Source organism: Gavialis gangeticus, unplaced genomic scaffold, assembly GCF_001723915.1.
Source record: "Gavialis gangeticus isolate Ggan-Ray unplaced genomic scaffold, GavGan_comp1, whole genome shotgun sequence".
Lineage (NCBI taxonomy): Eukaryota > Metazoa > Chordata > Crocodylia > Gavialidae > Gavialis > Gavialis gangeticus.
This window is the reverse complement of record NW_017729006.1, coordinates 43,271,521-43,293,549: the sequence shown is the minus strand read 5'-3', so window position 1 is coordinate 43,293,549 and position 22,029 is coordinate 43,271,521. Positions and strand designations below refer to the sequence as shown.

The following is a 22,029-nucleotide window of genomic DNA, read 5'->3' as shown; positions in this document are numbered from 1 at the left end:
CCCACCCACAAAGACCAGAGCCCTGCTCTGAAGCCACCCCAGGGCCCTTCACAGCATCTCGCACAGGGAGCTGGGAAGCAGAGCCGGGCTCGACCACGGCTAAAGCTGGCCGCCCCGGGGTCCCGCCCTTACACGAGGCGCGGGAGAAGCGCACACCCCACTTCACGGGCCACGAGGACAGGGCTTGCAACGCACAAACACCCCCGCACCCCGTCTATCCACCCACCTCGCAAGGCGCTTGCCGAGACAAGCACCACATGATCAGATCCCCAACACCCTGCGCATGCGCATGACCGCCCCGCCCCCTGCGGGATCAGCGATTGCGTCGGCGGACTGGGTAAACGCGATATGACGCATGCGGAGTGTTTGAAAGCCATGGCGGTGCTCAGTGAGGAAGCCGTTCGGGAGAGAGTTCATCTCCGGCACCAGAACCTCGGTAACCTCCTGCCCCGCAGCCGTGCGGCGCCTTCAGGCCGGACGGGGAGGGGGAGCCGATGAAGGGAAAGGGAAAAGGAAAAGGACCAGGACCTGCTCTTCCCCAGCTGGCGGTTACAGCCGTTACCTCGGCAGCAGGAGGCGGTGCTCCCACCCGCCAGGTTCCGTGAGCCAATGAGAGCGACGCGGGCCCGTGATTGACAGCAGCCGCCTCCCTAACGGCCTCTGGCCGGTGGCGGAGAGCGGCTGCAAAGCTGGGGCCGGGGCGGCATCTGCCTGCCCTGGGGAGCGCCCCACTCGCGCAGGGGCCCGGCCCGCGACGCCCCCCTGCGGCCTCTTCCATCCCTGTTACCCGAGGCGAGGGCACCCGTGGTTGTAGCCAGCCGTGTTTGCTCCTCATGGCTCCTCACGGTCGCAGCTAATAAGGGTTGCCCGAGAGAGGTCTACCGCACTTGCACGGGAGGGGTACCCTCCAAGACGTGATTCTTCACCGGTGACCGCACGTTGACATGGTTTGACACGGTCACTTAACTTCATCTCAGCTGTCTGATCAATATCATAACAGGACATGGGCTTTTAAGGTGACAGCATCCTGATCTGAGGGGGCTGGTTCACCAGTCATGCCAGAATCGTAGAAAACTAGGGCTGGAAGGGACCTCAGGTGGGCACAGAGGCCAACCCCCTGCTCAAAGCAGGACCAGCCCCAACTTGATTATCTCAGCCAAGGCTTTGTCTTAACCTCCAAGGAGGGAGATCGTACAACCTGTCTGGATAACCTGTTCCAGTGTTTTACTACCCTCCATGGGCGACTGCTGTCTCCTGACTCTAGGGGGGGTGCCAGTGTCCGATCGCCAGCCCTGGAAGCGCCAGCAGCAAAACTGGAAGTGCTACCGGTGCTTCTGGCAGGGGGCACCGGTTGGCACCGGCCAATCTTGGGGGGGGCACATGCCCCCCTGTGCCTCCCGTACACATTGTCTGTGCTACCCTTCTAGTGAAAAACTTTACCCCATTATCTAACCTCAAGTTTCCTTGCTGCAGTCTGAAGGGACAGGTGATTTTAGACCACCTTTACATCTCTGATTCTAAACTGGGTAGTGGGCTGGTTTTGCTCAGCCAGGTATATTATGATGCCTGGAGCTCTAGCTTTTCTAAGCATGTACAGCAGGCTCCTGGCATAGACATTAGACAAGGCAAACCCCAGTTAACTGGTTTTTGGTTTTCTATCATGCTTTTCCTAAGGAGCTAGTCTACACTCATTTCTTGTCCCACAGCTAACTGTGGTGACTTTTCCACATGATTTACAACCAGAAATCATTGCTTTGTATCTTTTATAGAAACAGCTGAGAGATCCTGTTTTCAAGCAGAAGTAGAGTCTTTGAGTCAGCGCTGCTCTCACTTAGTCTAGTGCAGGGGTCGGCAAGATGCAGCCCACAAGGCCGTTCTATCTGGCCCACGGGGATACTAAAAAATTTAGAAAATTAATATTTATCTGGCCCTCGCTGCCTGTCATGTAGCCCTTGATGGCTTGTCAAAACTCAGTAAGTGGCCCTCCGCCCAAAATAATTGCCTGCCCTGTTCTAGTGTTAATCCAAAGTCCAAGAAAAATCAAATTGATTACTGTGAAAATATGTACAAACAAATTAAATGGTAGCTGAGATTTTCCATGTCTCATCTAGTCCACATAATTGCCTGCATATGTAATCCTAGCTCACAGTAAGTGAATGCTAATTTGGTGTAGCTGAGCAAGAGTAAGCTACCATAGATTTATCTTTTGCTTACCATGAAGTGAGAGCAGGCACACAGTTACGTTGAGTAGGTCCCAATCGCTTTTTGATTTGTTGTAATGTGGTTTTCCATACACTGATTTTATGCCTGTGTACTTTACAACTTTACATAATCTGATATTTGCAGTGGTTCATATCATAATTAGCCTGATCTTCCATGTCCTTGCACCTTGAATAGTCATTTTTGGTTTTGCAAGGTGAGCAAAAGACTGCAAAATCAGTGTGGACAAAAGAGGTCTAGAGGGTAAAGGAGAAACACAGCTGTTAACTAGGAAAACTAAGTCAGGCTGTTTGCCAATTAATGAAAGAAATATTAGGCAAAGTCACCTGGATGGAGATCTCTTTCAAACTCAAGGACATTTTATGGCTGTGGAACAAAAAACAGAATCTATCCCCTTAAGGTCTACCCTCAACTCTATGCTACAAAATTAGGCTGTCTCTTGCTTACTCTTCCTCTGGCCTCATGAATCTTACATTTCTCCTATGAACTTTGTTCTTTCCACACTGTAACCTTACTTCAACAGGAGAGATGGAGGAGACCCTCACTACATGCACACCACTCTCACCTAGTGTGGGTTTGAACCCCCTCAGGCTGAGGAGGGAATTGAACCCAGGTGTTCCACTTCCTGGGGGAGTACTAGTCATCCTTTTAATTATAAAACATGGGCAGCACCGCTTCTTCCTCCATCCATGTCTCAAAAGAAGAATAAGCAAGTTACCCATGCCCAAAAGGTGTGGCTTAGACACTCAAGTACAGAAAGCAGCATCTGGCTGTAAATTCCAATCCCACAGGGGCCCCTAATCTTGGGAGAGGGCCAGGTTTCAGACATACCTGCTTCCACCATTTCCTAATAGCTGTTCCCTTGCTGTCTCTTGGCATGTCATACATTCCTAAGTGCCAGACTCACTGTTTATTGTATAGGGAAGGAGGGTGCTGGTTTGTCAATTTCCCTCCTAGAGCTGGGTGCTTTATGCAGTGGCATAGAAAACATTGAGCATCACCAGGCCCAGGTCTCTTTCTGGATATGGGCTCTGAGTGGCTTAATAACCTGTCACAGGTCTGCTTAGTTGAAAAAAAAATGTATACTAAATAACTCATTATAGAGATAACTGTAGCGCAGGAAACAATTTGTGTTATACCTTTGGCCTCACATAAATTGCACAGTTTGAGAACAGAAAAATACAAATTGTTGTTTTCTGTGTGGCTTTCCCCATGATTTGTGCCTAGTGGGTAGTAGTACATGTGTGGGATGCTTCTCTCATTCCCCTTTATAGCTGCTACAAGCAGTATAACACCAAATGCTTTAAGAAAAAAGTCTATTCCTAAACGAGCCACAAAATACCATCTCTGCCTGTTAGTAACAAAGCTTTCTGTCTGTCAGTGCACACCCCTCCCCCCCCCCAACTAATAGCACAGAAAGACTAAGGAGATACATTTTGCATTGCATATCCCTGTAATATCAGGTGGATTTCATATTCAAATGAGAAGGAATCATATCTTCCTCTCTTTTTTAAAGTGATACATATATTCACGTTTCAGAATTTTTCTTTTTTTACTCTAGCTGATGTCCGGTCATTGTCTCTCCCTGGAACTTATCATGAAAAGATTACCCATCTAGGAAATGCTCTGAAAAATTTCACTCGCCTAAAATCCCTAGACCTCTCTCGCAATGCATTGGTTAGCTTGGAGGTAAGTGGTTTTTTTATGATTTGCTGAAGGAAAACACAGTGAAATAAGTTTAGGTTTTAAGATTTGTGCCTCAGCACATGTGCCTAAATGTGTACTTTGGTGTGGGGCAAATTGTGCTGCTTGGGGCAAACTGACCTTGCCCCACTCCTTCCAGATCTTTGGCCAGGGGGAGGTGCTGGCCACAGCAGTACAAAAAGCTGACCTGCTGAGCTGCTCAGAGCTACATGCCCTCAGGAGTTTCTAAGGCCCAGCCAGTTGGCATTTGGGGACACTAGCCCCCTCTGCCAGCTGGACTATTGCAGCAGCCCTAACCTAGAGTGACCCCTGCATCCTCTATGCACTGCAGCAGTCTGGCAGCGGGGGCTGCTGCCACCTGCAACATGGCTGTGTGCCTGCCAGACCTGGACGGGGATCACATGGCCACCTGGGCTGTGGTACGGGCACTACAGCAGAGCCGCCTGTACCTCTGGGCCAGCTGCCTGTGGCTGCACAGTTAGCCTTTGTGTGGCATTGCTGCCATGTCTTTTGGTGCCCCCACTCTGCCATCTGGGCAGCTATCACCTGGAAGATGTTTTCAGTGTGGTGGCCCACTTTGAACTGTCAGGGCATGTCCTGGCTCCAAATGGCAAGGAAGTCAGCCATGTTGTCTGCCTTCCATCTGGGTCCCCAGTGCCAGCCCTGGGCAGGCTTCTCTGGCTGGGTCCCCGACTTCCCTCACCAGCAGGGATCCTAGTTTTTTCTGTTAAAGAAATAGAAAATTCTCTGATTTAAAAAGAAACCCAAATTCTCCGATTAAAAAACATGAAGTCCATGTTTTTCCACGATTAAAATGAAACGTCACTATATATACAGGTATCAGTTGAGCACAATGTTTTATTGATATATTTGCAAGTTTAACACAATTTGGAAGCCTACTACTGCCTCAGTCATTATAATAAAATACATTCTAAATACCTATATATTTTGGCTTTTGCTTGTTTTATCATAGGAAATCAGAGTTCCTCCTGCCCTCTTTGCTCACCGCAATGCAGGTTCAGCTCCATTTGTCCCCACAGCTGCCTTGTGGTGCTGAGCAGCATTGATATGCTGGTGCCCTCCCCATGCTCTTGCCCCTCACTTGCAACCCACAGCCCTGCCAGTGCCCTTCACTCACAATCCCCATTTACTCCCTCCTTGCAGTAACTCCCTCCCTGCACCAGGACATGAGTTCAGCTGCAGCTGTTCCACCCAGTGCTTTGTAGCTCTGAGCAGTGCAAGCCCTTGCTATTCTGCTTCCTGTGCCCAGACCCCAGTGATCCCCTTGCCCTTCCTGGGAAGCTCTTGACTGGTGCTGAAGAACTGGTCTGGGCAAGCCCCTTCCATTCCAGGCCACCCTCCCTCTGTAGGCTGCTCTGGGGATACAGGGGGAGCTCTAAGCCCAGCTCTGGCAGCCGCTTCTACTTAGAGTACCACCTTCCTTCTTCCCTTCCCGCATCTCACTCTCACTCCTGCTGCCTCCCCCAGCCCATCACATACACAAAATTCTATACGCTGCATATTTGTAGTGTGGGTTCTAAATTTGATAGCGGGGAATTCTGGCATCCAGAAAAAATGCACTGAAAAAATGTGGTGCAAGGCGCACTCTCAGAGCATGCATGGAAACAAATGGAGGCTGGGTCCTCCAAGGAGATGCTCTGGCAGGCAGCCAGAGCATCTCTACTGCTGTGTTCCCCTGCTGCTCCAGCATGCTGCCTCGGCTTGCCAGAAAAAATAAAAGCAGGGCATGGCTTGTGGCAGGCAGAGTTCCCCAGTGGTGCATGGCCCTGGCTGAGTCCCCAGAAGCTGCATGTGGCAGCATGGAGCCGGCCTAGCCTGGTCTGCTGGCGTACATCTTTACACCAAACCAGACTGGTTCTGTGCCAGCTGCCAGAGCATCTTGGAGGATCCAGCCTCCAGTTGCTTCTGGGCATGCTCCAAAAGTGTGCCTTTTGCTGCTTTTTTCCAGTGCATTTTTTTTTTTTGATACCGGAATTCCCCCTTTCAGATTTAGAGTCCTCACTGCAAATGTGCAGCACAGGGAACATTTTTTGCCTTCTGTGGTATCGCAGACTCCATTAAGACACCGCAACACGCACACACACACACACTCTCTCTCTCATGTGGACACAGCCAATGAGGTTTTCCCAAACTTAGTCAGGACTCTGAGCTAGTCCTTTTTTGGCAGACTGTCTTCTTCCTCTGTCAAAGCACTTCTGCTCCTCATTGCTGAGACCCTTCTCTTTATCTCTCTCTAAGAGGAGGGACCTCCCAGCCTATCTTATCTCTCTCAAAGGGCTCTTTCCTTTCTTCCCTATAATGGAGACTGAAGGTGTGGGCGAGGAAGAAGAGCTTGTTACAGCCTGTCTATTTTCTTGATACCTTGCATAGCTCAGCTTGATATACATTAATAGTAAGATATCCTTAATTCATATTTAAATCTTACCACTTTTAAACTAGTTCATTTTGTTTAACAAATATTTTAACTTAAAAATGTTTAAAGATGTCCCCAGAAGATGGAAGGATTCTATCTTTATGAAGATTGTATGGCATGAACAGTAACAGTTCAGTCATTCCCCATATTTTGCTGTCTCTGAGATGCAACCCTTTTCTGCAGGAAAATTGTTTAAGTGTCTGATAAAGCCCGAAGGAAAATTTGATAATATCACTTATAGTTTGCATGGGTTTGGGAAGTCTTTTAAAATTGTGAATATGTGAACTGGATCTTGGATTGAGACCAGCAAGTCATTTTACAGAAACCACTGAATAGCTACTAAGTCAAGTGGTAACAGCTTTCAGCTTTGGGCCGCCTGGTTTGGATTTCCCTCAGGGACCTCAGGCATTTCACCATGAAAACAAAGTACAACCTTATTTGGTTTCTATTTTGTATCTGTTAACAGGGGATTCAATACCTAACATTTTTAGAAAAGCTTAATCTCTACTACAATCAAATCACATCACTTTCAGAAGTATTCCGACTTCATAGCTTAACTACACTCAAGGAAGTGGACCTTCGATTGAACCCTGTTATTAAAAATGAATCAGATTATCGTCTTTTTGTTGTGCACATGCTGCCTAACCTGAGGCGATTAGGTACGTAGAAAACAGAACAGGATATTGCTCAAAATATTTTGTTTTTACATAAAAGTGTTAGACACTTTTTATGAAAATAACTTTTTGTTTTAAAAATATATACATGAACGGCAAAGTGCATGCTAGGAAGCATGCCACAGCTAGTGCCAATGATCAACAGGTATGCTAGCTGTTGCAGACACATAAAAGGTAATGGAAATTGTGAAGACAATGTGCTCAAAAGTCCCTTATTATAGATGTATGGGATGTTATTTAATAACAACAGATCATTCAAAAATCAAATTATAAATGACCTATGAGTATCAAATAGTTTTACAGACTTAGAGTGATTTTGAGAGATGCTCTGTATTGGCGTAACAGTAATCCAATGGAGTCAATGGAGTTCTTACTATTGACTATAGTGGTAGTAGGTAGTAGAACAAGGCCAAGTCTAAGGGCTATAGAGACTGCCTCCCTATTTTATTATCTGTGCGTTGAAAGTGCCAAATGATTTATCTGAGTAAAGATGTTTTCAGCAAGAGTTCTGAGTAAACACCCTGAAATGTTTTGTTCTGTATTTACACTTGCATTTTTATGAATCTATAATTTGATTTATTAGATGCACAGATATGCACAGAACTAGCTTACAAATTAAGTGTATACATAAATGCTTCGATACAAAATCTTAATCATTTCCTTTCTTGCATGTATTTGGATTTCAGGCTTCTTGATAACAAGCCTGTGCCAACAGCTGAACCTATGTGACTAGTGGGTACTTAGGAAAGAAAGACATATCCTGCCCTATTTAGGAAACTGTGCCAGTTTCTCTTTTGGGTATAATTGTTGGATAGGTTCACAGAGCTAACTACTTTAAAAAAAAAAAAAAAAAAATCACCTGATGATTCTTTTCCCCTTGCTAAATTAAGAACAATGAACTATTTTCAACAGAAAAAGTTTGTCTTCTGCTACCAATACATTGTTTTCACTAAAGTAAAGATATGAGGATCCTAAGAAGGGGAACACTGAGGATGTCCAACTAAATTACTCCAACAAAAGGTTTATTGGAAGAAAAAAGTACATGCTAGTCTATCCCTCCCTTTTATTGCCACTAGTTGTCTCTTATTTGTTCACTAGTTAATTGTCCAAATTTTATCCATGCATTGTTTTTATAGATGCAGTTTTCCTTTCTGAGCAGACTTCAAAGCAGATTTTCATAGCAGGCAATTTACTCACTTATGTCTGTGTGAGTAGAATCATCATCTGTTTTCAAGTATAAAGTACATTTTAAAGCTGAAGCGAGAAATCCTGGCCCCACTGGAGTCAGTAGAATTTTTGCCCTTGAATTTAATGGCAGTGGGATTTTACCAGAAAGTCACTTTTCTTGGGCTCTGATTTTATTAACAAAGAGGCAGTTCCAAATTTCCATGATGTAAACCCCAGCAGAAAACCTTTTCTCCAGACTTGGCTATTCCCAAGCTTCATTTCCTGGCTGCCTTATATCCTGGGTAGGTCCAAAAAACAAAGACCTGCCCAGGTAAATCAACAGTTGCTGACCTGCTGCTCTCTATAGCCTTCCAAAAATTACTATCAGGACCAAGAAAATCATGCTATTCTGATGTAGGATTCAGATGAAGGTAAATGTTTCCCAAAAATAAATCCAGAAATAGTACATCCCTCTTTAGTATCCAAATTTTAAAAAAAAGACACCAAAATATATTTTCCCCACCCTACAATGATGGTGGTGCAGTATCATCTAAGAAAAGGGTCGTCCAGTTTCTAAGCCACCAGCAACCAAATGCCTGGTAGGCCACACCACTACACCATGGTAGGCCTCACTTCTAAGCCACCACTACACCACAAATGCCCCCCGCTGCTGCAGTGTGCAGCCACATGGATGCCCCTCTGACTACTGCACTATGTTCCCTCATGGGTATGTCTCATGGGTATGCCCGATTGTAGTACTGTGAGCCTTGGCAGACGCTCCCTTAGTTGGCACTACACCCACCTCTTCTACTTACTACTGCCCCACACACCCAGGTTTACCTTCAGTATGCCAAACCACTCTGCACTGTGCCTCAATCCCTGAGGTGCAGGCAGGAAGCAGAAGTCAAGGGGGAGCCTGGAGACTCTGGCCACTGTTGCAGCTGGATCAAATGGGAAAGTGGCAGCTGGGCCCAGGGGCTGCAACTTAATCCCTCGCAGGCAACACACAACCCATGGACCACCAATTGGACAGCTCTGTTCTAAAAATATTAGCCTAAGTTCAGGCACTTGTTTTTGCTAGTGCTGGTATTCACAAAAGTAAGAATTTAAACTTTGTCTTTTTTTACCTTAATCCTTAATTCTGATTCAGTAAAATTCCTACCTTTTCTGTGTATCACTTAAAGCTGGTTTTTAACTTAATACTTTAGAAGTTCTGCAGAGCTGTTCCAATTCCTTCAGTTATATGCCCTAATGAAAACATTAGTGAAACAGATTCTGTTTTGTGGGGATTATTTTTCTAGATGACCGGCCAGTGAGAGACAGCGAACGAAAAGCATCGCTGTTGCATTTTGCTACAGATCATGCATATGAGCTAAAAAATTCTTCACCGGCAGCAAGAGGGAATGAAATAGAAAGGTATGAACAAATGAACATAAGGATTTGGATCTAGAACCAGGCAAGAATCCAGGGCATATCTGGCCTGTGGGTCATAGGTTCCTGACTCTTGCTTTAATGCATTTTCTTCCTTCAATAAAAACTATTATTATAGTATGAGTTAGTGGAATTGAAGGTGGGTTCTGAAAGAGAATTCTGGCAAAAGTAATAGTAAAGTAGCATAATCCTCATTTTGTAGATAGAAAGCTGGGGCAAAGTGATCAACCAATTTGCCTGAGCTTATATAGAAAATCTTGGGTAGAACTAGGAATTGAAAGTCAGTCTCCTGAGTTCCAGTCTAGTAAGTGACTCACAACAAGGTGTTTCCTATAATCCAGTACCTTGTATGATGGGTTTTTTTTAACCTAGTAAAGAAATGACTTGTCCATTACCTAATTTAAAAAGAAGTCGTGCTAAATGCCAAACCATCAAAGTAAAGTGAAGAAGTTTTACAGCATCTTTTTCTTTAACAGACCTGGCCCAGCAAGGGTACAGTACATTAATTCCATGTCAAAAAAGTGTTCAGTGCTGGATGAAGAAGATGAAGCAGTACTAAACTTAATTGCAAAGTGTGAATGGGACTTGAGTAAACCTCCTGGAATAACAGGATCTGCTAAGAAGGACCCTGAAGTTGAACTTCACACTTTACAAAGTATGTTGATTTACTTTTGCAGTCTTTCCTCCCCCATAAAAATTTTCATATTTACTGAGTAGTTGAACACGATGTTTTTCAATATTTAAAGGCCCTAACTTCTCTATGTCTTTTCCAGTATTTTCAAAATTCATTGGATTAGAATTTAATACACTCCACCTACTTTGCTTACATGGAAGCAACACACATTTCTAAACCAGATTGGCATGCTATCAGTATTCCATATTTGATTGAAGACTGCTTTAAAAATTAATAAAACTTCTGCTGTCTCCTGACACACCCCCAGTAGAAAATTTGCAGAATACTCAGTCTAAAAATCATAGACTAAATACTTTGTAAAGGCCCTTTGTAATATTTTTCCTTCATGGAATATTAATACCCTGTTTATGCCCATACCACACATACCTGTTCCCAAAAAATAAGCCCCACAAAATTGGGGTGCCCGTCTTAAGCAGGAAAGCTGATTTTCTGCCCAGAAAAGATGCATTCTTGCTTTGTAGAGCAGGAGCAGCGGCATTACTGTTCAGGCAGCTGTAGGAGTCAGTTGACTTAATGGTTTATTGTTCTTCACTCCACAGGTGTTAACAATTGTCTCTCCTTTTTAATAGTCTTGCTGTTCCACTAACTAAGTTAGCCCTTCTTAGGGAAATGTTGTTGTCTGCTAGCTGTTCCTTGTCTCTCATCTCCTTTTTCGCAGCCCGAGAGACTTGGCTCTTTTCAAAGATCATAGATCCACCCATGGAAACCAATCTTCAATAGCAGCTAGGGTTTCAGCTTTTAGTTAAGCAGGAAAAGGGGGGCAAGTCAGCTAAAGATTAGGCTCTGACCCTGTTCTATGCTGCAGGGAAAAATCTTTTCTCACTTTATTCTGCCTTCCCAAAAAACAAGGAGCATATTTTAAGTGTAGGCATTCTACACGTGAGAGAAAATGATATCTTTTTCCAGAAATCCTAAGAACTCCAGGCCCTTTCACTTTCAACTTGGGCTGTTCCTATATGTTGGATAGCTACTGTCCAAAGTAGCTATCACTGGCTCTGCATTTTTCTTTCAGTGTGAATATGGTGGATGTGACCCCTTTGGAAGTACTAGGAGATTTGATTTCTCAGACTAGTAGAACTTCAAAAATCCAGGCGTACCGTATACTGACTCCTCTTTTTCCATTTTCGTTACCTTTCCTCCAATTCCTTGTATGAATTGAAGTGCTGTCAAGGAATTCTTTGCACACTGCTGCCCTCTAGGGACAGTTCCATGTCAAAGATGGGGAAGAAAAGTTTTTGTTAATTGTGTTTTTGAAATACTACACAAATTGAATCCTTTCAGTATTTTTATTAAAATATCAAAACACTGAAATATATAAAAGCCAGTCAGGTACAGACTGCAGTGAGACTGCAGATAAACTGCCGTAAAATTTTACAATGTTTTACAACAATGTGTATAGCTTATTATATTGCAATGCTGTTAAACTGTAGTGTAACATTTTTATGAAAATTCTAAAATTTTAATGAAATCTATTATTTCCTAAGGCATCCGTGAAATTGATGATAAGGACCTTATCAGGAATCAGAAGCCTGATGTTAGACCCAGCAGCCGACAAACATGGAAGCAACAACAAGCAAATATGCCTGTGGTAAAAAAGGTTACTAAAACATGTTGAATTGCCTTCCAGTATTGTCTGGCATACAGATACTATAGAGGTTTCAGGCAAAAACACTATAAATACTTAGGTGCAATCTTATGTGTATGTGTATCCTTTGGGTATAAGGGACATGCTCTTGAATGTCTGAACCTAGTCCTTGCCTGGTATATTGGCCTTAGTGCAGTTGATAATATTGGCTTATATTGTGACCTGGTGTGCTCCTGAGGTTCCAAACAAGATATGTTGTACTGGTGTGAGAAGAATCTTGATCCATGTTATCAGTCTACCCCTGTCTTCACCTCTGTTATCTCTCTTTCCTTATTACTTTGTCCTTGTCTTTACCAGATAATAAAACTTATTCCTGTTGCTACCATCAGTTCAGCTCCCTCGGCAGAAACAGGATTGGTGACTCTTGTGCTGATGACACACTTCTGGTAGCTGCCACTGTTTTAATTGTGATCTCATTAAGACCTACTCTGTACATGGTGAGATAGTTAATCTAACATGCCTAATAATGCTGCCACCCGTAGAGCTGCGTCAGTGGTAGAAAAATTGGAAATTTTGACACTCCCTTTGCATTTTGGACCAGTTAATTTTAGAGAAAGTAAAACAAAGTACAGAATGGAGCTCTGCTTTTATTGCTTGGCTGGTTCAGTGCTTGACAGATAAAAAAAAAAAAATCTTTGGCAGTACTGGGCGGATGCAAATGAAAAACCAAAGCAATAAACCATTAATTCATTCAATTATCAGTGTGCAGGTTGGTTTTGATGCCAAGTTAGCACTCAACTGATAGCTGCCAAAATGCAGGCAGTATAATTGTTAATGCTTGGAGCCACAGCTCCTATAATCATTTTAAAATTTCTTATCATTAGTGCCTTTGACAACTCTTAAAAAATAAAATCAATACAAACAGATCTAATGTTCCCACTTAGGCTTCTTTCTAGTAAGCTTAAAGGTCAACAACTCCACGCTCTTCTGGGTCAAGAGGAGAGCAAGTTCTAAAGCCTAGCTTCCGTTCATGGAGAATAACTGTTCCTTTTAAACCAAAAGCACTTCAACTTTGGCATAGCCATTTCTTCTAAATACATATTACTGCGTGGGGAAAGAGATTAGTGCAGGCTATATTCCAGGTTCAGCACAAGGGCCATATCACTTTTGTACTTTTAGAGACATTGCTAACTGCCAGTTGCTAGTGGTAGAAACTGTGTGCTATTCAAGGTTCTGAGTATTGCCAAAACCCATTATTATTTGGATCATTGAATACCACAACCTTTTGTTCTTGCTTTACATTTTTTTAAACAAGCAGTATCCCTAGGATGACTGATACCAGATTTAAATGAGATAGGTCTGGAGGCTGGGTGTTTTCAGAGGGCTCTCTGTGGTACAGTTGGCTTCCTTTCATGTGCTGACAGAAACCAAGTTTTTTATATCTCTAGCAAAATTAATGTGTTTGTAGCACAGAGAGGTTTTCCCTTCCTAGCATTAATTTGGCTAGCAGAGATTCCAGTTGCAGTAGAGCTATGGAGTATGGGCCAGTAATCTGAGTAAGTAGCTCAAGCCCCCCAAAAGTTGATGTACTCCAGTGGCTGATATAGGCTTTAGATTAAAGCCCATCCATACTACAGTCAGGCCTTCATTTTTCAGGTTAGAAATACCCAAGTTTCTTAACCTCAAAGTCACATCTAAGTTTTTTTTGTGAGATAGTTATTATTTAAAGCAGCGGAGGTTAGGAGGGACAATCCAGGAATTATAGGGCAAAAATTGTGCTTAAAGACAGTAAGAGACTCATACTAATTCTCAAAAGAGAAGTTGGAGAAAAAAGTAAGATACGAATGTACCTAAATCATAGTACCATAGTACTTAGGGTCAGAAGGGACCTAAACAGATCATCAGGTCTGACCCCCTGCCTGGGGCAGGAACAGGTGCTGGGGTCATATCACCCCAGCCAAATATCTGTCCAGCCTCCTCTTGAAGACCCCCAAGGTAGGAGAGAACACACCACCTCACTTGGGAGCCCATTCCAGAGCCTGGCAGCCCTAACTGTAAAGTAATGTCTCCTGATATCCAGCCTGAACCTTCTCTCTAAATAATTAAAAAATGGTGGTAGCAGGTCACTGGCACCACCGGAACTGCTCAAAGAATCAAAGATTTGTTGTACTGAAAAACTGACCCAGTGAATGGAGGAAATAAAGAGAACAAGGAGAAGCAGAAAAGAGCCAGTGGTTACAGATGTGCTGTGCCATAAAACATATTGTTTCGGAGATGACAGTCACTTGTTGAAATCCCAGTACGTCTGCTTTTCCTGTTAGTACGCAAAAATAATCAACAACCTGTACTAAAGAAATAAGTGCAGTCCTGTGAGGCTGATTATCAAGCCAAATGGAAGTCATCCAAACCAGGATTTTTCTCATACAAGTTATCTATATTTAATACTTTATATATACACACATTAAATATGTATGAAAAAGTAGCAGCCAAACCCGAAGTTTTCCTGATTCCTCTAGCTCCTCTGCAGCGTCCCAAAAATGAGTGACAATTATATAAATAGGCAGAGAGACGGGTAAAAGACTATTTATGCCACTTCCAAGGTTCCCATCAATCAGTTGCCCCAAGCAAATTGTGTACAAGGACTGCAGATGACCAGAGAGAGAGAGCCCTCATTCAGAGACTCAAACACATTCTCTGTACTAGCACCATGAAAGATTAGCCACCCACCTTAAACACCTCAGAGAAGAAAACAGAGCCTATGAAAGTGGAATTACTTTTTCAGTAACCCCCTGAAATTTTGCATCATTTTAGGGTCAACAAATATTCAGAACATTTCACTGCATTGGAACAGTGAAATATTTTGTAAAAGGTGACATGTAAGATGAGTACCCTTCTCTGCCTGTAGAACTGCCTGTTGTCTTTATCATTTTAGAAGCTCTCTTTCCATCTCTCTCATGAAGTGGAGGGGGAATGACAGAATGTAGGTGGAGGTACCAACCAACCACTTCCAACAAGTACCATATTACTTGAATCCAAGATGAGGTATATTTTCCCCATTGAACATGGAGAAAAAAATCTCCTTATCTTGGATTTGAGTACAAGGCAGAGGAGGAGGAAGGTGGTTGCTCTGGCTCTGACTCCAGGTGTGAGTCTTGATCGGGGCTGGAGTCAGAGCCACAGGAGCTGCCTGCCGCCCCCTGCTGCCTGTGCCACACAGCCTCTGTCCCCTTCCCTCCCTTAGTGTCAGGTGTGGCTCTGGATCAGTCCCTCCCAGGTAAAAAGCACTTGAAGGCTCTGTCTCCTCCCTGCCCAATCAGCACTGGTGCAGCTCCAGCCTGCACCTCTATATACTTTGTGCCCCAGAAGGAAACAGAGCTGGAGCTGTGTCTGATGGTAGAAGGGGGAAAGGGGACACAGGTTGTAGGGAGTAGAGGGGAAGGGGGCAGAGGGTATAGGGCATAGGTGGGGAGGGGGACAGTGGGGAAGAGAGTGGCAGGGGCTGTGGGAGAAGGTGCTAGGGTAGAGGCTGTGGGGCTTGGGGACTGGGGGTGTAGGTAAGCTGCAGGAGGAAGAAGTGGGGGGGCAGAGGGCAAGGAGTTACCTGGATTCCTTACCCTTGTGACCCCCTGCTGCTGCTTTCCTTACTATAGCTGTGGGGAAACAAATTTAAGACTAGCCTGCAATAATTAGATTTTATACCTGGAAAATTATAACACATTTATAATTTTTCCACATACAGAATCTTTTGGGGCACCGTCTTAAATTTAAAGTTGTCTTGGATTCAGATAAATACAGTAAATGTTTCCAAGTACAATATGTCAGATAGATTTATATGTCTTTTTTTAGCATGATGTACAGTTAATGCCAGGAAGTTAAAGACCTGCCATATTGCTGGGCCGCATGGAGACATCACTTGTGCAGTAAGCACCTCCAACTATTTTACACACATCTTGAATGTGAAAATGCAGTATACTGCTTTTCACTGAGCGCAACTATATGAGACATTTATTTCAGAGCTGACTAGTTAGCCTTTCAGTAAAGCTTCTGTGTCTACATGTTTGTCCCTATTAGGTCTCAATAAACTAATAAATACTGCCGTAGGTTAGTACTTTTCAATACAAGTAGTATCCTGAAGTGACATTTTTTACTGCGCAGCAGCACACATGCTGACAGGGATGGCTGGGGCACAAGGGTGCTTCAGTGTGGGGGCTGCTTGTCAATTAGCCCCCCAGTGAAGCACCCTCGTGCCCCAGCCAGCCCTGCTGCAGCACGTTGAGCCATGTGAGAGCAGTCCCAGGTTGGCAGGCTGACCCCCAGGCCCGCTGCCAGTCGGAGCTGTTCCAACCCGGCTCAGTGTGCTGCAGTCCCAAGTGCACATATAAATGCAGCACCCAGGAACAATAAACTCCAGCACAATATGTCCTTGAGTTTATCGCTTTGCGTTAAACACCCATTAAGCACTCAGTAGGAGTGCCTGCACAGGGAGTTAGTGCAAAGTATTTAGTGCACTGTAAATTCACATCCTAGTTTACTGTGCAGTTAGCTCTCCAAGTAGAGAAGCTTTAAGTCTTTGGTATTTGGGATCCAAATGGTGATAGAGTTTGCTTTGAAAGTGGGCTAGAAACTTTTGAAAATAAATTTATCCCAAAAACTGCTCTGGATCTTAAACCACTAACAGAACATGGGTAGAATTCAAAAATACAAAATATCTTGACACTTAAAAGCAGAATATTTTTCAATAAGTATCACCATTACCAAGCTGTCCTGAATCCTCAATCCTATGGATATTCCTAAAACAGCAGAAAAAATAGAGAAATCTATATTGGATGCTTATGATAAAGAAGAAATTATTTTCAAAGGTTAAGCTTTTTTTTCTTTTCTGTAGGAAAAGTCAACCAGCTCTCCTTTCAGTGATTTTTACTTTATCTAGAAACTTTTGAGCCCTGCAAACTTAGCATTAGCAGGTGCTGAAACAAAACAATTTAATGTGATTTAATGAAGGAAAACAAATCTTGTAAACCCTCTTTTAACAGATAACCATCACATTTCTTGTACAGTTTTTGATGACTATATGCTTTGTACTTACTATGCATGAATATGTTTAAATCTAGGATGTTAGTTCCGAGAACAGAAAGATGTCAAAATTTCAGGATGCTGATGAAGGTAACAATTATGTTCTGTATTCACTTTGTGCTTTATGTTTATTGTGTATGTTAAATTATACAAACAATTTTCTGTGTCCTAACCACACAAAGGTTAAGTAGTTTGTAACCTCATTTGTCAATAATAGGCCAGTCAAATTTAAATGGGCTACTTGTGCAATACTATTAATTTTACTGTATTTGGCTACAGTAAGCTTATTGACAAATCAAGGGTAAGGGTTTCACCCAGCATTAAGATAAAATAATTGATTCTAGCTTTTGATTTATTGATTTCATGTTAGTAATTGACACATCACAAAAAATAAAGTTACTCGTTAGTTCTGTAATTTGAAAACATTTCATGTCCATACCTTATGCAATGATTCAGCATCCCTTGCCTTTCAGAAGTATGGAAAAGCTAGAGAAGCAATAAACACCCAGTTTCTTGAATAAGCACGAACAATTGTCATTAATTTTAGCTCATCCTCTTCCCCCCCACCCCCACCAGATATTAAATTTACTACACTTTTTAAATGAAAATTGCTTTGGTGATTCTTTATCAATGACTTTTTCTTACATCTTTCAGGATGCGCATGCATGCGCGCACACACACACACGTTGCTTCCTATGTTGTAATTTAAGGAAATAAAATAAATTTCTAAAACATCTCTTTTTATGCTAGAGTATAGAAGTTTACCTTACTGTTCACCGACTCCAGCTGTTGAACAAAATATCATTAAGCAGGGCTTTGAGAAAAGGAAAAATAGCAAAGTAACGTTTTCAGAAAACAAGACTCAAGATCCTCCCAAGGGAGACCCTAATCTGAAGTTTCTGGATGAGGCTGAAGCTTACAGGAAAATCAGAGCCTGTGCTAACTTCACGCCCCATCCAGGTAACCACCATTCTTGTTCAGCTAACCTCAACAGTGCAAAACTTGTATGCATATTTATATGGAAATGTCTGGTTATAGCAGTATGTATATTGCTATAGCAGTTCTATTACTACTTTTGTTGTTGTTTTAGAAGTACTTTTAATCTTTAGTAAAATGAAAATCAAACTAAAGAAAGCAATAAATTTCACAGTTTTCTTCAAAGTTGCATACAATTACTCTGACTCAGTCTGTGAACTCCTAAACATCAACTTAAATATGCATCTTGTGCGCATTTTTATTGACCAAATGGTTGATGGACCATTGCATCTTCCCCCTGTACCTTTGCCTAATGGCATGCAGGCATCATAATTGGAACTGCAAGGCACCCTTGCACAGAAACAGCATGGGACTAGTGTTTGTGGCCCCATGACCTCTCCCAACCTTGCAGCCCAGGGTAGGAGGGGGAAGAACCGTGACTTCTCATTCAGCTGTTCTGGGCTACAGGACAACTCATAGGTAGTCATGCAGCAGCTACCATAAGTTAAACTACTCTTTTAGAGCCCTCCATCTTAGACTAGGGGCTGTATTGGATATTGGAACAGGCAGAAAGAAAATCTCAATGCCACTGGCAGTAATATTCATGAATGCATGGATGACAGGTAGGGTCCCAGAGGATGAAAGAAGGGAAGTGTCCTTTTTAAAAAGGGAAAAAAGGAGGACCCCTGGAATCACAGATCAATCAGCCTAACTCCAACACTTGGGAACGCACAAGACCTCATTACAAAACAATAAATTTACAAATATTTAGAAAGAGAAGGGATGATCACAAGCATCCAACATGGATTTATTAAAAACAAGTCAAACCAAATCAGATTGATTTCCTTCCTGAAAGGTAAGGAGTGCAGTTGAGAAAGGGGATGAGGTGAGCAAATATATATACACTTTATTATAGATGTTTTTGGCACAGCCTCTTATGCCTGTCCCCTAAATAAGATGGAGAAATGTGGACTAGATAAAATTGCCATCAAATAGATAGGCAATTGGTTGAATAATTGTAGGTAAAGTCAGTTAGTTAATAGATTAAAGTCAGCATGGCAGGAATTCTCAAACAGAGGTTCACAGGTCCTGAAATGGGTTCAGAACTCTCCTACTTAGATGCAAGAAGAGAGTTTACCGATCAAAAACAGGAGGGGTAGCCTGCATTTTGAAGGGTACAATTAAAATTCAAAGGGTTTTTGATAAATTGGAGACCTGGGATATTAACAATGAGAGTCTCTTTTCTGGAAACAGCACTGAGATAGGCGAGGGGTGTCAAATTCACCCTGTCCCCACGGCTGGATTTAGACCATGGGGTCCTTGAAAGCTGGATGTGGTAGTGAGGCAAGCAGCGGCTGTGGGGGTTAACGTAGCAATATTTAGCCCCCACCATTGACACACATTGCCAGTGGGGCTCCATACTGTGGATTTCAGCAGCAGGCCGTACTGGCCCCTCTATGAGCCCTTTAGATCAGCTGATAGATGTAAGTTTAACATCCCTTAAACAAACGAAGCAAAAGTAGATTTCACCATAGAAGCAGCCTGTGACTACAATTTGACTAGTTACACTGAGATAAGCTCTAAGTTGTGCTCTGTCTCCCTTAGGCTTTTCACCAAGACAACAATCTTAGTATAAAAACTTTTCAGTGAAGACGTAGTCTCAAATGCAGTGTAGATGAGATGCTCTGTGCAGCATCAACACTTTCTGGAGGAAAGTGTGGTCCATGGCTATGGCACCATCTAGTGGATTTTTCCAGTTAGTGCTATATAGATTCACCCTTTAACAAGGATTGTACTTCATAAAATTAATTCTCTCCTCAGTTGCCAAATAGCATGTGCTGCCCCCGTGTGCATCACTTCACCTTTTTTTTTGGTGCAGGATTTTTTGACCCCTGGATATCCAGGGGTCAAAAAAACCCCAACAAGCCCTTGCTGCTCCTTTGCAGTGTGGAGAACAGCTGAATGTGTGTTATGTGGCACTGCAGATGTGTCTGTAGCACCACATACTGCACGGCTACATTCATCTGGCCATGGCCTTCTGGTTAACTTAAGTTCAGTCTCCATTGATTCTGGAAAATACTGTATGTACATGAAACCCTGTACTTTAAAATATTTAAATGCTATCTTCATGAAATTGCATTTGTGGTAAAGACCCCAAAGTAGTAAGCTAGTAATGAAGATTGTTAGGCAATGGTTATAATACAACTATTTAAAAAAATCTTTTCTTCTTCTGACTTGCCATCATGTTTGCAATAAACCAGAGATTACTGTTTTTCTAACTGAAGTTGGGACTTCTATCTTATTTACCAGAGGCAAGGATTTTTTGTTTTTGTTTTCCTTTTAAAAAAAATTAATTCAATAACATACTTTTTACAGTACTTTTTTTGTTCTCTCAATAACATATCTTAATCCAAGGTGGTAGCATTATAGAGTTTTAACAGGGTTTTATTAACAGGGTTTTAATTATAATTATCAATTATATATAACAATTATATAATTATAAATTAGATATTATAAATTTCTAATATATGCATAGCCTGAAACAGTCTTGTTTCAAACCTGAAACATTTTGTTTTTTCTATCCTAGTCTCAAACTTGTTTTCATGATTAGTTAAATTTTTTAAACACCATACCAATGTTCAAACAGAAAAAATGCAGTTCCTTCATAAAATATATTAATATTCATGTTTTTTAATTGTGCTTTTTTTAAGTCAATTTTAAAGCACAAGGCCATTCTGTTTAAGTGACTATGCATTTTTTCCTTTTGCAGACTCGCAGGAAATAGATGAACCAGTAATTTCCTCTTCAAAGATCCATACACAAGCGCAGAAGATTTACAATACACTATTAGTGTCCGGATCATATTGCAATGGAACACTGCATAATGGAAGAGACCAACCGATTCAAAAACAAACTTATTCTGCAGCTTTGGAGAAGAATAATGGACAGTCCAGTGTTAATACCTCTCTGTCAAAACAGGAAACAATAGAAGAGAGTGACAGAATATTTCTTCCCTCTCAAGAACCTGAACCTGAAGAAAAAAGGCCACATAGAAAAACTGTGGGTATAAGAGAGGTAAATGATAGAATGGAAGTTCATAGTTTCTTTTAGGAGCTTAGATGAATTAAGGCTGCGTGGTTGAAATAGTTTGTTTTTTAAGATTGCTCTCCCCAACCAAGAACAGTTTGTTTTGCCATTTTTATCCTGCTGTGAAGGAGATTCATAACATTCACAGCAATTGTTAATAAGCCATTGTCTGGTTTGGTACTCCAGGGTACTGCCACATGGGAGCCATCGTTCAGGTGTGATTGTCACTTTCTCATTGATGCAGTAAACGTTAGGAGGCTCATGAGAGTGATGCATTAACTGTGTGAGGCAAGGTCCCATGTACCTTGTTGTATCCTAGACCTATGAGTGAGCCCTCCTGATATTTGTGACATAACGATGCAAAAGTCTGTTCTTTGGACCAGTTCATTTTTTGAACACCATACAAAGAAAACATCCTTGCAGTCCATACATGAATGTGTTGGATCTTTCAGCAGCCTCTACTAAACTAAACATCCTTTTCAACTTCCTAAAAGCATAGGATTGTTTTGTTTTATGTGGCAAATATATGGAGAGGCAAGATCAGGGGCAGGCAATTACGTGGGCGGAGGGATGCTTACTGAGTTTAGGAGAGCTGTCGAGGGCTGCATGGGTAGCCTCACCCCTTGCCAGTTGCCCCACCCCCTGGTCACCATGTTGGGACCAGAAGTCCCGCCCCTAACCACTGATCTTTGCTACTGGAAGTCCCACCCCTTGTCCTGGAAGTAGTCCTTTTGGGAGGAAGGGTGCTGTAATCGTGAAACTGGAAAAAAACCCCAAATCATATACATAAAAAAAAAAAATCTACTGTAACTTATTTTAATTTTATTTAAAAATATTTTTGTACTGATTTATGTGTTTACAAAATGTATCTAGAGGTGACTGCATAATAGCTCAAAATACAGTCCTACTGTATGTTGTGTGTGGGTGGTAAGGGGGTGTATGTGGCGGGATGTGGTTGGGGAGTGTGTGTGTGTGTGTGTGTGTG

The 22,029-nt window shown here is 42.4% G+C and overlaps 1 protein-coding gene across 3 annotated transcripts in view; it reads left to right on the top strand.

Moving 5' to 3' along the window:
• The first annotated feature begins 326 nt into the window (after positions 1 to 326).
• The window catches only part of CEP72 (centrosomal protein 72), a 45,081-nt gene continuing 23,378 nt past the window's right edge, over positions 327 to 22,029 (top strand). For 2 of the 3 annotated variants that reach the window (XM_019509141.1, XM_019509143.1), the window contains exons 1-9: positions 327 to 436; positions 3,782 to 3,909; positions 6,825 to 7,017; positions 9,501 to 9,615; positions 10,107 to 10,285; positions 11,809 to 11,921; positions 17,021 to 17,072; positions 17,733 to 17,942; positions 20,728 to 21,032. In XM_019509141.1, the coding sequence (XP_019364686.1) occupies positions 349 to 436; positions 3,782 to 3,909; positions 6,825 to 7,017; positions 9,501 to 9,615; positions 10,107 to 10,285; positions 11,809 to 11,921; positions 17,021 to 17,072; positions 17,733 to 17,942; positions 20,728 to 21,032 (1,383 nt within the window). In that variant the 5' untranslated portion in view covers positions 327 to 348. The remainder of the gene's footprint in view (positions 437 to 3,781; positions 3,910 to 6,824; positions 7,018 to 9,500; positions 9,616 to 10,106; positions 10,286 to 11,808; positions 11,922 to 17,020; positions 17,073 to 17,732; positions 17,943 to 20,727; positions 21,033 to 22,029) is intronic. The other variant, XM_019509142.1, reaches the window with a different exon arrangement.